At 48.3% G+C, this 16,248-nt stretch overlaps 1 protein-coding gene across 1 annotated transcript in view; it reads left to right on the forward strand.

Moving 5' to 3' along the window:
- The window catches only part of LOC119382817 (exosome complex exonuclease RRP44), a 39,757-nt gene extending 28,890 nt beyond the window's left edge, over positions 1 to 10,867 (forward strand). The window contains exon 22 of the mRNA XM_037650678.2: positions 10,736 to 10,867. Coding sequence (XP_037506606.1) covers positions 10,736 to 10,834 — 99 coding nt within the window. The 3' untranslated portion in view covers positions 10,835 to 10,867. The remainder of the gene's footprint in view (positions 1 to 10,735) is intronic.
- Positions 10,868 to 16,248: the final 5,381 nt, after the last annotated feature.

Genomic DNA, 16,248 nt, shown 5'->3' on the forward strand with positions numbered 1-16,248 from the left:
TCTTCCCAATTCTATTCAGAGCACATTAAAAAACACACCTTGTTGGTCGTAAGCGCAGGGGCGGCTAAGAGAGGGCATGGGGGGCAGCCCCCCCCCCTCCCCGCCCCACAGGCAAACATAGTCAAAACACAGCGCATCTTTCAAAAGTGTGATTTGGCATTATTACAGCGATATCTTGTTCCCCGATATGTTTTCTGATTGTGTTTTTTTTGTGTGTTTTGACGTGCAGACGTAGTAAAATATGGTTGTTAGTCAGCGCCGTGTATGTGTCCTCTCGTCTTCGTCCTCTTCTAGCGCTGTTTCTTCGTTCAAAATCAGTATGTACGAACCAGTCCAATTCAAGACGCTAATACAGCAGATAAGTTCCCTGCACCCCCCCTCCCCCCCTCCTTTCTTCCTTCCTTGTAAAGAAATCCTGGCGCCGCCCCTGTGTATGCGTTACGAAAAGATCGGAGAGGGCGTAGCCGCTAATCAGCGCTTTCAACATGGCGGAATTCGACAGGGCAAGAGGTGTTCTAACTTCGCGTATGTAAGCAGCAGCAGCGACATGCAACACGCAGCCTATATTGAGAGCGGAGCCACGAGTACATACCGATGCGTAATCGTCGCAGATGAATGAGGCGAAGAAAAGACGCCACATCTGCAGCCCATTGAAGAGAGTATGCAGAGGCTTCGGAAGTGCTCTTCAGTTGAGCATATTGGGCGTGGATATCGGGTCTGGACTGCGTAAGTTAGAGCGACGGAATGGACACCAAGTGATGGGAGACGTATAGCCGAGGGTCAGATGGGCTGTTCGCAAGTGTAAAATATGGCCAGCTCGCACAGGATCACTGGGAGAGGCTTTCGTCCTACAGTGGACATAAGATAAGCTGAGGATGATGAAGGTTGGAAACAAAGGAAAGGGGCTGGTCGTCTCCGTAAACCAGGAAGCTCAAGCCCCCTGCTGCCCTGAGGTTTTTCGCTCACGGACGCCGACACCGACTCCGCATTTTCTGTGACACGGTCACTTTAACGCTATCGCGTTATCGCGTTATAAAGGTGGGATAACGTAGAAAGGATGGAACGACAGCTCTTTTTTTTTTGGTCCGGGTCGTCGTGAGGGGCATAGGCGTGCACACAGGGAGGGCGGCCGCCCCGCCTAATCATCTAAGAGCGGGGGGGGGGGGGTGGCGCAAAATCTGCCCCCTACATTGACCCTTCTAGTCACCTAAGAGGGGGGGGGGCGCAAAATCTGCCCCATATATGGACTTAGTAGGGTGGGGGGGGGCGCTGCGATGAACCTTCGCCCCCCCCCCTAATGAGGAACCCTGCGCACGCCTATGGTGAGGGGCATGTGGCCCCTACAGCCGACTATTTGGCCCGTTGTGTCCTCAGTGTACACCGCAGGACCGCCTTGTAGACTTGGCTGGGCTGACGAGCGAGGAAGAGCAGTCCCATCTAATTTTCAGCTGGGAGCTACTGGCGGCGAAAATGTAGCGGCCATGACGGCTCGTTGTGGGTGGGGTACAGTGCACTAAAGTTGCTGTATGTGCGCTAATTTTAGAAAGCATATACTTTAACTCGACAGTGCTCTATAGCGCAGGAAGTTATCCGGTGTTTCTTTCAGTTCTCATATCATGAGGTCGTAAATTGTGTGCCGTGTGGTGGACGGAGAGACATTTTCGATAGCTTTGTTTCTAATGCTTGGGAGTGTGGGCGGACCAGATAAGTTTACAATATTTTATCGTTGATTCGACGCGATTACAAGCAGAAACATTTTACAGGAAAAAAAAAAATCCCTCCATCAAGCTAAACAAAGGACGTGCGTGGGCATGTAGGGGTCAGCGGAGTTCTTGACTGACGTCACGTGTTGAAGGCGCGTGAAGCAAGTTCCGCGAAGCCGTACTGTTTCTTATTGTTTAATTTTGTGCGTGTTCCTGGTATCTCCCAAAGCAGGGGGCGTACAGTGTTTGAGTTGGAGCAGGCGTGGTCGATTTTCCTGCAAAAACTGCTAGGTGTAGCATTGGCGCTAGTGTGTACGGAAGCTTAGAGTTACTGTACAGTAACATATATGCACTCTACGGGAGCATATTCAGTAACTCTAACATATATAGTAACTCTACGGGAGCTGCAGGCGCTGTGCTTCAGTCAGTATCGGAATGATGGAAAGTGCCTGAAGTTCGTTCTCCTTCAGTACAGAGATGGCAAAATTATTCATAAATAGTAAAGTTACATTACCGTAAAAACCCTAGCCCGACTTTACGGCGCTAATTACTTTTCTAGAATTTTCTGAAATGTACTTAAATTACACTACAAACTGCAGCTGGCCGAAAGAAATGTCATTACGTCATTGTTACTTTTCAAAGCTAATGAAATTACTTCGAACTTGCTTTAGCAAACGTTCATAATTCATGCGCTAGCTAATGTGCACTTGATTTACACTCTGGAGTTTCGTGGTATATGGCGTTACAGCAACGTTATTCGAGGCGTCGAGTTCGGATGGTTGGCGGCTTTTCTGCGGGCTTGCCTCGTTCCCACGGTTGATGTTTGGCACTCACTTTCACTTGTCTTTAGCCGCCATGGTGGCCCAGCGGAGCCCGGCTGCTGACCCGAAGTGCGTGGGTTCGATCCCGGCCGCGGCGATCGCATTTCGATGGAGGCGTAAGGCTCTCTAGCCCCAGTCTGTGCCATTTAGTGCACGTTAAAGAACCCAGCGTGGTCCAAATTATCCCGAGCCTTCCACTACGGCGCTTCCCGTAGTCTGAGTTGCTTTAAAGGGGCCCTGCCCCACGCTGAGCCCCGCGCAACGCGAGGATGGCTCCCAGGGCCCGGACGAAACAGCGTGACCGAATTGTGACCAACTGAGCGTTGCGTGTTTCACAGGTGCCGGTGTGGCCCATGTCGCCCGATGCCGCAAAAGGCAAAACGCGGAAGACTATCGTTTGATTACCATTCCTACCAGTTGCACAGCGCACCTAGCGTCGTGCCCGTTGTTTTCAAAGTACATCACTTAGAAACAGAAATGAATTGTTTCTGAGAAAGCATAAAAACGGGTTTTATTCTTTTTAGGGCTCAGTAATATGACCTAGCTACCACCATATGAATATTACATGGTACTTGTCGCGTCGAGCCCATCAAAGCGTACGGCCTTTGTAGTCACTGCCACATGACAAAACGACACACAAATGTGTGTCGCTATATAGTCCGAAATTAAGGTAGTTTATCCGGTGAAATAAAGTTATAACGGCTTCGTTTTCGGCGTTGCCGCTTGCGCAACGATATCGGCGCATTCCACAGTACCAGAGCAAGCGTTGGAAACGACATGCTTAATTTGTCTCGCAGGGCCCCTTTAACTAACTTGTCTTATTTTTCTTTCTTTTTTGGCAATTTTATATGCCATAAGCGTAGGCGTGCTTAGGCTGATGGACGAAGGTTCACCGCAGCGCTCCCCCTCCTTAGTAAGTCAATGTATTCCCCCCCCCCTCTCCTCTTATGTGACTAGGGAGGCGGCCGCACACCCTTGCCCCCCCCCCCCTTGCGCACGCCTACGACCATAAGGGAATCGTACGTGTCATATTTTAGACAAAGGTATTTGGGAAAGTAATGAGCAATTTTCTTGAAAGTGCTCGCACGAAGTAGTTCATTACATTACTCACTACAGCAAAAATAGTTTACTTTCTGTAATTTCATTACTGCCGCGTCTGCTTCACTGGCGTAGCATAGGGGGGGTGGGGGAGGGGTTCGAACCCCTCGAATATTTTCAATTTAGCATATGTATATGTTCACGCACGCACGCACGAGCATACATAAAACACGGTTGAACACCTCCCCGCCCTCGACACACACACCGAAAAAAATTTCTGGCTACGACGCTGGTCTGCTTTCTTGAAACGGCTTCGCGAGTTTATTTTAATGACTTTAACGGGCGCACAAAGCGCGCACACAAGAAGGATGGGGAGGACAGTCCGTCCTTTCGTTTCTGTATTTTGTATGTCTGTTTTTTCCGTACCTTATTGCACCTCCACCAAATCACCCTGCTCTTGCCGTTCCGGTAGAGGGGTTTTAATCGGTGGGCGTCCGACGGGCCCCTTTCTGGCGCGGCCGTGAATATACGAGTAACTGGTATCTCCGCTTGTCTCTCCGCGCTGGTGCACGCTGGCGCGTGCCGGCGGCTGTTATTTGAGGCTTGGATATGAGTTGTGGCTCAGCGTGTGTAGCGCCGCATACTTGAACGCTCACCATGATCTTAGCAGCCATTATATTAAGGCGAAAGGCTTATACGCCTCATCAAACGGGAAAAGTGGCCACCGGCGTCGTCAACACTACCGAAAATTCGATGACGTTATACGAGGAACCGAACGTCACTTAAAGCATAGAAATGTAATTAGGAGCGAATTTAATGTAACTACGAATAATTAGGAATAGATTGAAAGTAATAAATAGTGGATCTAAAGTAATTGACAGTAATTGGGAGTAATTGTCAAAGGTTAAACAAAATCAGTATACACATAGCTAGGAAAGTGCATGGTAAAATAGGCACACCGCATGGATTCCAGTCGTCACAGGCGAATACATAAGGGTCACTGGGAAGTAATAAAGAGCGCCATGCCTTCGCGGAACACGTAGCACAGTCACAGCGAAAGCTGTAGGAGCGGCATTTCTGGAGCCTCTTGTAAACTCTCTTGGTGCGACTACCGCAGGTACAGTTGCAAGGCACCCACTGCGCCATAAATCATCATAATTTTGCGAAGACGGGAGGTACCCACTATTCCATTATCCATCATTCTGCGGAGAAGGGAGGCACGCACTACCCATCTGTAATGCATTATGTGCACTCTTTTGGTGCTGCGGCTGAAGACGATGAAGAATTATGGCTGATCCATTTGTAATGGGTGGGAATTAAGCTTTAAACCACCCACTGGTTACGCAATTCGCATTGTGTGACGCCTGGTTGGTATTAAATTTATTCTTCTACCACGCTATATTATTGCGATGGCAATTATATGGACACTCTCGGCGGGTTTTTGTCGTCGCCGTTGCCGTCATGTCCCGGATATGTATATGTATAAATAAAATCCACAAAGAAAAATAAAGAAATTTCGGAAGCGCGCCACCGGGATTCGAACCTGCGAACCATCGCTCCCCAGCGCGCTTCTTTAAACGACTCGGCCACTCGCCAGCAGCTGTTTAGCATGACAATGGCGAGTTATTTATATGCACCATTTAACGCTAACGGCACGCAGAGCTCGGAGGTGCTTCAGTGTGTGTAGTATCACCCGCGAGATTGCTAGAAGCGCGCGCTTTAAAGCAACGCTCCTGCATTTTCCTTCAGTTTGAAAGCTGTCCTTGGGATGCGCACTAAAAAAATCACAGCATATCCACGGAGTGAATGATGATGAGTGGGCGAAGCTGCGGAGGTTCATCGGTAAACCGTGAATCTTCCGTGAATTCTGCCCAGTACATCATCACCGACGTGAGATCGGGCGCGTTCTAAAGGTTCGATGAGAGTTATGACGACTTGCAGCTCACTTTAATTTTACATGTACACTGTGAATTTTCATTGTTTAGAAAACCATTGCTTTAGAAAACATCTGGCGTCTTTCGTTAAGCAGCTGGCGTCTTTTCGTTTTGCTTTAGAAACATCTGGCGTTCTTTCGTTTTGCTTGTAGAAAACATCTGGCGTCTTTCGTTGGTTTATTTCATCAATCAACGGCGTTTTGAACAAAATTTTTATTGTTTAATCACGCACAGGAGAAATCTCACCAGGCACTACCTTGGAGGTAAACAATGGCTGCTGATGGGAATGAGAGACAGAAGAAGTCGGCTTTTAGCTAACGCTTACACTTCTACTTCTACTAACGTTTCCTACTGGAACATGCCAATGGCTGCTAATGGGGAATGAGAGACAGAAGAATTCGGCTTTTAACGCGCACGCTGCGAATTTTTTATTGTTCAACAACGCACAGGAAAAATCTCCCACCGGCACCACTTTGGAGGTCAAGATCTGGTACTAGCGTTACGACTGGTTACGCACTACGACTACGAGGGACGAACGGGTGCCGCTTTAAGGAGCTTCGCCCCTAAAAGTGGCCCATTTCTGTACCCACTCACGATGTGGAACGCCGAGTAAACAATAGAGAGTTTGAGAATTGGGGACCCAAGACGCTGGGCCCCCAAGCTGCGTTGGGCAGCCTGCTCTTGCGTTCGGATGATCAGCAGAGTTTGAGAATTGGGCCAACGCAGGCTGCGGTGGGTCAAGCGCACGGAGCGCCACGCGTGACGAAATTTAAAATCATGCGAGACGCGGTCCATACTGCGCCGTTGCCCGCGTTGCGTCTGTGTCTTCTCGCTCGTGACCCAAGACGCCTTGGGGCCCCACGCTAGTTTTCGATTTTTGCGTCTCGGGTCAACGCGAGCGCAAGAGCCTAAGAGTGGCTTGGGTTCTGCGCATGCGCCCTGGCGACTCGCAAGCGTCTTGGGTCCCCAAGCTCCTTGGGGCCAGAATTCTCAAACTCTCTAATGCGTCGAACGCCACCGCACGGCAGGAGACGCGGAGGGGTCACTCCATGCGCCGCAGTTTTAAAGAAAACGAAGTATGAGGACGTTGGGTTGTAGCTTCCTCAAACACGAAGAAATAACAACCGTAGCAGTTCGCGCTCGTCCTATGTGTACGTGTGCGTTCTTTGGAGTATCCTTCCTTGTGTTTGAGCAGCGCGCTGCAAGTGTCGAGCTGTGACCGCTGTTAGTTCGCGGTCGTCCTGTGTGTGTTCATTTCGTCAGTCCTTTGCGCTCGGACAGCGCGTTGCAAGTATCGATGATGATGATGAAAACATTCCTTTATTAAAATTTAAAGAAAACGGGGAGGGTCCCTATTCCGGGACTCCTATGGCAACCTCTGCGATAGCCCGGGCCCGCTGGACGAGCGCCCGACAGACCTCGGAGGCGCCTTCGCGAAGGATGCCTTCCCACTGCTCTGGGGTACGGGTGGACCGAAGGATTGGTGGGAGGGGAGGGAAGTAGGCAGCGGTGCACTCTACGGTGACGTGAAATGTTGTGGGGATGGCTCCACATCCTGGACAGGCGTTGGTATAGCGAGTCGGATATAATTTGTGCAGGAAGTGCAGATTTGGAAATGTTCGGGTCTGCAGTCGGCGAAGTGCGACAGTCTCCTCTCGTGTGAAGGGCGCTGGTGGTGGTTGGTATCGCTGTCGTTGGCGTATGTAATGCTGTGTGACCTCGTGATAAGTGAGAAGTATCGAGCTGCTTGCCGTTCTTCATGTGGCATTCTAATTTGTTGCTATCGCATACATTGCTTCGCCGTTGCGGCGATACTGCGACTTTTTACATCTGTTAACGTGTTTCGTTACATAACGCCTGTATAGGGTATTTTTTGCGAAGGAGTTTCAAGCATCGGCGTGGCTCAGTGGTAGAATACTCTTCTGCCACGCAGGAGGCCGGCGGCGACGGCAGATAAGTTCGCCACTATTGTTGTGATCTCATAACAGCTTTCGCTGTAATATAAAATAACGATAACGTGGGGAAAGCGCCACCGAGAGGCTTTCTTTTAAATAAGTCCTACAAGCGAAATTTCGAGTGTAAAAGTCAACATTTTTTTTTTTAATTCACAGCATATCCACGGAGTGAATGATGATGAGTGGGCGAAGCTGCGGAGGTTCATCGGTAAACCGTGAATCTTCCGTGAATTCTGCCCAGTACATCATCACCGACGTGAGATCGGGCGCGTTTATACTAAAGGTTCGATGAGTTATGACGACTTGCAGCTCACTTTAATTTTACATGTACGCTGTGAATTTTCATTGTTTAGAAAACCATTGCTTTAGAAAACATCTGGCGTCTTTCGTTAAGCAGCTGGCGTCTTTTCGTTTTGCTTTAGAAACATCTGGCGTGCTTTCGTTTTGCTTTTAGAAAACATCTGGCGTCTTTCGTTGGTTTATTTCATCAATCAACGGCGTTTTGAACAAATTTTTATTGTTTAATCACGCACAGGAGAAATCTCACCAGGCACTACCTTGGAGGTAAACAATGGCTGCTAATGGGAATGAGAGACAGAAGAAGTCGGCTTTTAGCTAACACTTACACTTCTACTTCTACTAACGTTTCCTACTGGAACATGCCAATGGCTGCTAATGGGGAATGAGAGACAGAAGAATTCGGCTTTTAGTTAACGCGCACGCTGCGAATTTTTTATTGTTCAACAACGCACAGGAAAAATCTCCCACCGGCACCACCTTGGAGGTCAAGATCTGGTACTAGCGTTACGACTGGTTACGCACTACGACTACGACAACTACGAGGGACGAACGGGTGCCGCCTTATGGAGCTTCGCCCCTAAAAGCATCATATATCGTGGGCTAATTCAGACAGCGCGTGTGGGTCAGGCAATTGCTGTGATGGAATAGGGGTGGTCCGAATTGATCGAATAGGTGGAACCTCGGTTCAGCTATACAGTACAACATCATTATAACGAAATGACATCGGGGCCACGAATTAGTTCGTTATAGCCGATATTCATTGTAACGGTAGATATAATTGAAGTTTTAAGGCGCGAATAAGACACGGACGAAGAATAGGAACACACCGTGTGTGTGTTCCTATTCTTCGTCCGTGTCTTATTCGCGCCTTAAAACTTCAAATATGTGTAACCAACAAGCCCAGTCTGCCATTCTCACATGGTAGATATAAAGATCGGCTCTGAGGAATCTGCAATCTGCCTCGCGAAAAACCCCAGATAGCAAAACGCATTATTCTAGTCTTCAAGCCCACTATAAACGAGGTTATACTTACCTGTCTCCTTGCGGCTTTTAAAACTTCGGCTCATACGATGGCGCCACCATTCAAATGCGCTTTCTTGGTTCTTTCCTTTTTTTCACTGGCTGATCAAAATTTCAGGAGCTTTTTCGGTCGACAAAAAAAGAATGTGGTTTTGAATGAATTGTCTCCCTTGAGGGGGCTTTCCGAGTCGCCTCCGAGGACCTTAGAAAAATTCATTGTCTGTCTGTCTGTGTGAATTATCTTTCAATATTTATTTCGATATTTTACTACCTTTCCTGTGCTGAGCCTCGCGCGAACCAAATATTGCTTTGTTATGGCCGATATACCGGCGGATCTCGCGTTTTCGGTTTGGTTGTGAAGAGTATAAATGCCACTGAAATGAAACGTGACCAACCAAAGTTTGTACTTATTGTTCGTTATAACTACAGCGTCTTGAACAGCGCGGAAGAGACACAACAGCGTAGGAGAGATGCCGTTCACGTATAGCTATGGAATACCAACTAGCCCGGTCACACACCTCGCTATAACCACCTGCCGCGGTGGTCTAGAGGTCTAGAGGCGCGGAGGTCTAGATGCGCTCGATTGCTGACCCGCAGGTCGCGGTATTGAATCCTGGCCGCATTTCGGTGGCAACGAAATGCTAGAGACCCGCGTGCTTAGATTTAGGTGCACGTTAAAGAAATCAATGTGGTCGAAATTTGCGGAGCCCTCCACTACGGCGTCCCTCATACTCATATTGTTATTTTTGAACGTCAAAGTGGTTAACATCCCTGTCTTTCCTCTCTCCTGTTTTCCTTCCTTTTTTTGAACGTCAAACCCCAACAATTGTTACTTAGTTCGCCGTATCGGTGTTCGTTATAACGAGGTTCAAGTGTACTGTGTTCGTGCCGGAGCTCTTGACCTCGCACTGCTGCCGCTTAGGTGGCGCGACCCGCGGCAAAGCAGAGGCAGACCGGCGGCCTGACGTGCTGTATATAGTGCAAAAATTGCCTCGAGCGCAACGCTCTCGGCCGCGAGGCATGAATCACGCGAGCCGTCGTGGCAGCCTTGGCCTTCGCCGGGCTCACTGCCGTTGCCTGGTTTCCGCGCGTAGTCGTTCGCTCCGTTCTCCGGCCGCCGCTGCAGCTGCGATTGATAGCCGTTCGTTCACCGCCGTCGTCCTCGCCATGCTCTGCTAGCTGCGCAGGCTGACGAAGGGCGTTAGGCGTTCGTTGTCCTTCGAGCTCGTCGTTGTCGGTGCAACGACGTGCGCGCTTTTTAGAGAGTATTTACGAGGCCTCGTAACGTTTCATCGGCCGGAGCTCTGGGCGAATCAGTGCGGCTCCGGGGCTGCCGCAGTATCGATTTTCGGTTAGTGGGCCCGGCGCCGAGCTTGCGAGGGTAAGGGGGCCAAATAGAAAGTGGGCAGACTGCCTTGTGCCGTCAGTTTTGTACCCCCCCGCCCCCTTTTGTTTGTGTCGTTCTCGTCGAGCGCGCTTCTTCTTTGTGGGCGCTCGAATTCGTGCGGATGTTTTCAGAGTGCAGCGACGACGACCACCGAAGTGCGTTTTGTAATCGCCTAAGCCTCTGTTGTTTGTGTGTCGCGCTTTTTTGCGAGCACGTATATATCGCACGCAAAGGGGGCGCACGCCATGTGCGGCCGGACTTTCTCTCGCAACTCGGCCGCTGCAGCTCTCTGCGCGTTCGCCGGCGGAGAGACAAAAGAGACGATAAGGAGAGGGGAGCCACGATGTCGCGGCAATGGAATTTCAATTCGCGTTAGGCATTCTTTTATCTGCGGCACTCATGCGCGCTCGCTGTTTTGTCTCCATTTGCTCGCTTCTGTTGGTCTTCGCGTGCGCGGCGGGTTCTCCTCTAATCCGATTACGAAACGCAGGTGGACTCGGTGGCCGCCCGTTCGCAAAGTCCAAATCGATAACTGTGTGTCTGTATGGGCTTCATTGGGTTTTACCGCTTTTCGCAGATCCCGGGAGTGAGCGTCGAGCCTGCGGCGAGCAGCGAGGGTTCGGCCAAAAGCGCCGACGATCCGCCACGCAAGAAGTCCAAGGTTTGCGTCGCCTGATGTCAATAAAAAGAAATAGTGTTTGTCCTTTTTAAGCCGCAGCGCCGTCGTCCGCTGTGTCTGTGTTTTCGGATCGGTGAGCTTTGAACAGCACTCGTGTTCATGTCTCAGCAAAAAAGCATCTGGGAAAGGGAAGCTCACGAGGCAAGAAATGAATAAATAAAAATAAAACAAATACACACGGAGACTTCTCGGCAAGAGAGTAGAGGGAGGAGGGGACCTGTCCCCTCCTCCCTCTGATACCTGTCCTCGCACGCGTTGTTATTGTTGCCACCGACCACCATCAGGCATTCTTGCTGGTCTTGCTGAGCGCTGGAGAGAGTAGGTTGTTTTCTGCCACATTAGTTCCCCTCGTCCCTATGTACTCCTTGTCGCCCTTTTGTCACCCAGTTCGGTCATCATAAATTGCAGCGTAATCCCGTAAAAGAAGACAGAACACGGAAATCTTTTAAAGGGCCCCTAAACAATTCCCAATATTTTTTTTTAACATTTCAAGTAAACACGCGCATTGAGTACAGAAGGCCGTCGCGATCAACAATGCCAAACACGGCAGCGCTACGAGCCGCGGGCTCGCCACCAAAAAAAAGAAAAATAGCGCTTCTCTTCGGAGCTATCGGTATCCCAAGCGTTGCTCGTGACGTCACCACGTGCATTTGGTTAGCAACAACAAGAACCTGTTTGTCTTCTCGCAGGTACGTGCGCTCCCTGCTCTTACTCCTCTCACGGCAAGGAGGAGAGACGAGCCGTCGAACATTACGTCACCATTTGGAAAAATTCTCGCGGCTACATCTTTGTTGCAGAATCGTGCACAACTGCAACGCGACAACTAAATTTCGACCTCTGGGTGGTTTAGGGGCCAGTTAAGCTGTGTCGGCACGCAGGTTACATCACCTTGTATTGTCGTTGCTTCAGGCAACATATTTGTTCCCCGTACTCTTGTGCATCAACGGTCCGACGCGTCATATCGTTTTTATAGATATTAAGGGATAAAGCCTTACATGCCTTATCAAACGCGAAAACTGACCGTCGGCAGCGTGAACACGAGTGATGCAAAAAATCTTTACGTGATGAAGTGATGAAAAAAGTCACAGTTTCGCCGCAAGGGCGAAGCAATGAATGCGATAGCAGGAAACTAATGCTATACGAAGTGAGGCTCGCCAATGGATACGCTCAGTTTGAACAGCGCTCCTGTTGCAAAGGCGGCCGAAGCAGCGAAGAAAACTAGCGTGCTTCAAGTGTCGAGCTGTGACACTTGATAGTTCGCGCTCATCGTCTGTTTGTTCGTTTAGCGGCGTCCCTTGAGATCGAGTGACTTCCGTACGCTCCGTAACATGAGCGCGGATACCACAGTGAAAGCTTGAAACAACCCTCTTCCCCTCACCACCAGAAAACCACGCGAGCATACAGCGGAAGGGCAAGGTTCTCCCTGCGCAATAAGAAGAAGCGAGCGAGCTCGCCGACGACTTTTAAATGCGCCCGTCGTTCTCCTAACGCCATCTCGCTGGTAATGAAGAAACGCTTATAAGCGCAGCCGTCTCTGAGTCCTCCAGCGGTAAATGGTGTGTATATAACGCTCGCCGTTACCTACGTGGAGGATCTGCGTTTCGTGGCGTAGTGGCTAGCGCCACTCGCTGCGGAGCAAGAGGTCCCTGGTTCGATTCCGCGCTTCGGGAGCATTTTTCTGAATTATTTTTCTTTGGGGCTTTTATATATATATACATACTTATACATATACGGTGCATGACGGCGACGGCAAAATTCAGCCGAGACTGTCCATATAATCGCTATCGCAATAAAATTCGTGAACACAAGGTGTTGCTGGAGCCCGCGTTTAACAAGGGACTTCAAGACTGCAGCGCTCGTCTATGTTCCCTTTCTTGTCCCTTTGTCCCTTGTCTGTTCTGCGCTGGTTGTTGAAGATGCAACTGCTTGTCGAAACGTTACGTACGTTACGTTGGTTCCAGCGAAATGTGTTGGAGAATTTTTAATCTCTTTAAGCTTCCCTTGAACTTCTGCTTTTTTTTTTTTATTGCGTGATGAAGTCGCAGATCGCATAAATGTGTGATGTCATCTTGACGTCACCTAGCGTGATATAGTCCCTTGGTCAAAGGTGGGCCGATCCCGGAGGCAGGGCGAAACCGATTGAGGTACAGAAAGCTTGCATTGCCTACGATCCTAGAAGCTGCCTTGGTCGGATACGATGGGCGTATCGACGGGCGGGAGGGAGACACATAAAATAAATCCTTCGTTGATGAGGTCAAACTTTCGAAATGTATTAAATGCGAAGCATTTCTTAGCGAACCTTCGGCATTTTGAGCGTTTTTATCTACGTATCTATCTGTCTAGCCGGCTGCGTCTGGGTGCTCTGATGATCGACTCCTTAAGCTGGTGTAGGCCAAAATTGGCATGGGAAGGTGAGAGGATTTGATGATAATGACTTTCGGGCCATGACATGAATAACGCGAAAATCCTGTCGCGTACGTCGTCAAACCCTTTCCTCCAGATCTGTGGCACATACCCGTTTACCACGGGCCGCGGTGTACGGGTATGCGCCACAGGTGATTGACAATTTATATCTGCCCTGGAACGGCGAGAACAGACATTGGTAGCTTAAATGCGAGAGCGTTAAGAAAAACACACATCGGCAGCGTTGACCCGACGAATGGAAATAAGAAAATTAGGATTCCAGCAGGAATCGAACCCAAGCATACTGTGTGGCAACCAGGTGTTCTACCACAGAGCCACGCCAGGTCTATAAACTAATTTGGAAAAACAGCCTATGCAGGCGTAATGTCGGTGCAACGTCAATTGTGGTTATGGTGCTGGCTATCTAATTTTGCAAGAAATCAATAAACACTGCATGATACTCCTACGATGTATACTCCTACGATACAGACGTCACATCAGATTAATGACTGTGGTTCGGGTGTTGGCTGTGCTTTTATAGCAGTCTAATAAACATTGCATTTGTATTCCTATGTTTCAGCAAGCTATATTGAAGCATTGCTCGACCCCGGAGGAATACACTAACGAAAATTACGTATGATATTCACATCATCGCACAGTAAAGTGCAGTTAGCCCGCCAGAACGACCAGTGCTGGGCAGTATCGAAGATACATGTATCTTAGATACTATCTTAGATACTCTTGGGGTATCTTGTATCTGTATCGCGATACGTCTCGCAAGAGGTGTATCAGTATCTGCATTTCCGATACATTGAAGAATGTATCGTGTATCTTAAGATACAAGATACTGCGATCGCACCATCACCGTGCGAAACAATAAACGTTGACTGAACGACGCTTCTCAAGCTGATACGGCTGCCACTAAATCACCAGAATAAAACTAAAGGCAGTCACATTATTTCATCTTTCCATCATAGTTTTGCCGCGAGAATAGAGGATCAGCTCTGAGCGTCCATTTTGGCGGAGCAGAGTCACGCGGTGGCGCTCGCGTCGTCTCGATAGACAAGCGCGCGAACGTACGCCCAGCCGACCTTTTGTTTTATCGCTTTTTCTTTTTAGTTCTGTAAGTAACGTGACACTTGGCACTGTCCTGGGCCGCGTACTTCAACGCGCACGGCGTCTCTCGCACAGAATCTGATGCTTCTGTGTCATTATCGAAGTTACTCTTGTGTGGTGCTTCGTTACGAAGGCTGAAGAATGCAAGCATGGGGGATTGCTTTGCGTCTAGTGGCTTTCACACATCGGAGATTTGAAGGATCTCGTGGATGTAAGTTTGACTTACGTGCAGTAAGATTAACTTATATGCAAATAATATTCCAACAGCTATAGCACCACCGGTACCGATGGTGGATCTAACAGAACAAGCATTCACATAACAGCTATCTTGGCGTACGTCTCTCTTTCTTTTATTCAAAGAGTTTTAAAATCATAATTTGATTATTAGCAGAAGTTATTTCTTAGCTGTCCTTCTTTCACAATCCGTACAATACATATGATTCTATATAGTTTATTTCCGGCCTCCTTACTGCAATATGCCTTTACCGCGCTGCCAAGGTAAGCTCTCTGATTTATTCTTGCTTTTCATTGCCTGCGTCATTTCTGCTACTGTTTACATACTCCTAGTCCACTTGAATTTACTCTTACGTAAAGGCGATGTTGGGAGCAAATATATTATAATCCGGGCGCGCCTGGCGTGCACAGTAACAAAATTCTGCTTACTACTAAGTAAAATCGTGAAATTGAGTTTCCATTATAATAGCACAAATTACTACGATTCATTTTAAGTATGCTAGCAAATGTATTCGAGAAGTATTGTTCTACCAAACGCTCCGTTTTTCTCATGAGCGTCCGAACGAGCCGTTTTAGGCTATTTTCCATAGGCACTGAATTTAATTCTCATACTATTAGGGGTTGCCCGCCACCGTGGTCTAGTGGTTATGGTGCTTGACGTCTGATCCGAAGTTCGCGGCGGCCGCATTACGATGGAGGGAAAATGTTAGAGGACCGTGTGCTTATATTTAGGTTTTAGAACCCCAGGTGGTAAAAATTTCTGGAGCCCTCCATTACAGCATCCTTCATAATCATATTGTGGTTTTGGGACGTCAAACGCAACAATTATCACTAGCTCTTGGGGCTGCTGCCTGTACCGTGTTTCTATGCTTATTCGCTGTGGCTGATACGCAACCGCTTTTCTATTTTACTTAGATATTTTTGTTTTCCTTGTTTAGGCTTCCCTAAATTCTTTTACTGTTACTAATCACCAGGTAATTGGAGCTATAAGACGCATTAGTCTGAACAGCGGTGGCGCCCTGTGGCGTTTTGTGCCACTGTACAATACGTCAGAATCGTTTCTAGGCGGCACATGTTCTTGGTGACGTACACGTCCGGTGATGCGTTATTGCGAAAACCGTAATATGTTTCGGGCAAGGTAGAACTCCACAGTGGTATTTGCAGCATCGTGCGCCGGCTTCTTATTGAAGTCCTTATGATTACATGGCAACCCGCTAGCTGGTCGGCAAGCAAAGCAGCGAGTCCCATCAATTACAAAAGTGACAAGCAAAAACCGCTTTCAGCGATGTGTGTAAAGAGATGTGAAGTTAAGTAGCTAAAGCAATGCCATTAAATTGCTTCCGAATGAAACTAAATACCTTGAGCATGAAGTAAACAACTTTTGAGATACTCCCGCACATTTATTCAAATGAAACAAAATTGGTCGCAGTTAATACATTTTCAAGCGAACATTTTCCTGCAGAGGTACTTAGTGCTACATTATATAGATATATAATAAGAAATTTGCGAATGTATCGAAGTATCTTAAGATACAATTGGAATGTATCGTATCGGACACAATCAGTGTTGTAGTATCTTGTATCTGTATCTCAAATACGTCTAGCCTGAGTATCTTGTATCGTATCGCGATACAATTTCAAAGTATCTTTGCCCAGCCC

Source organism: Rhipicephalus sanguineus, chromosome 2 (assembly GCF_013339695.2).
Source record: "Rhipicephalus sanguineus isolate Rsan-2018 chromosome 2, BIME_Rsan_1.4, whole genome shotgun sequence".
Classification (NCBI taxonomy): Eukaryota; Metazoa; Arthropoda; class Arachnida; order Ixodida; family Ixodidae; genus Rhipicephalus; species Rhipicephalus sanguineus.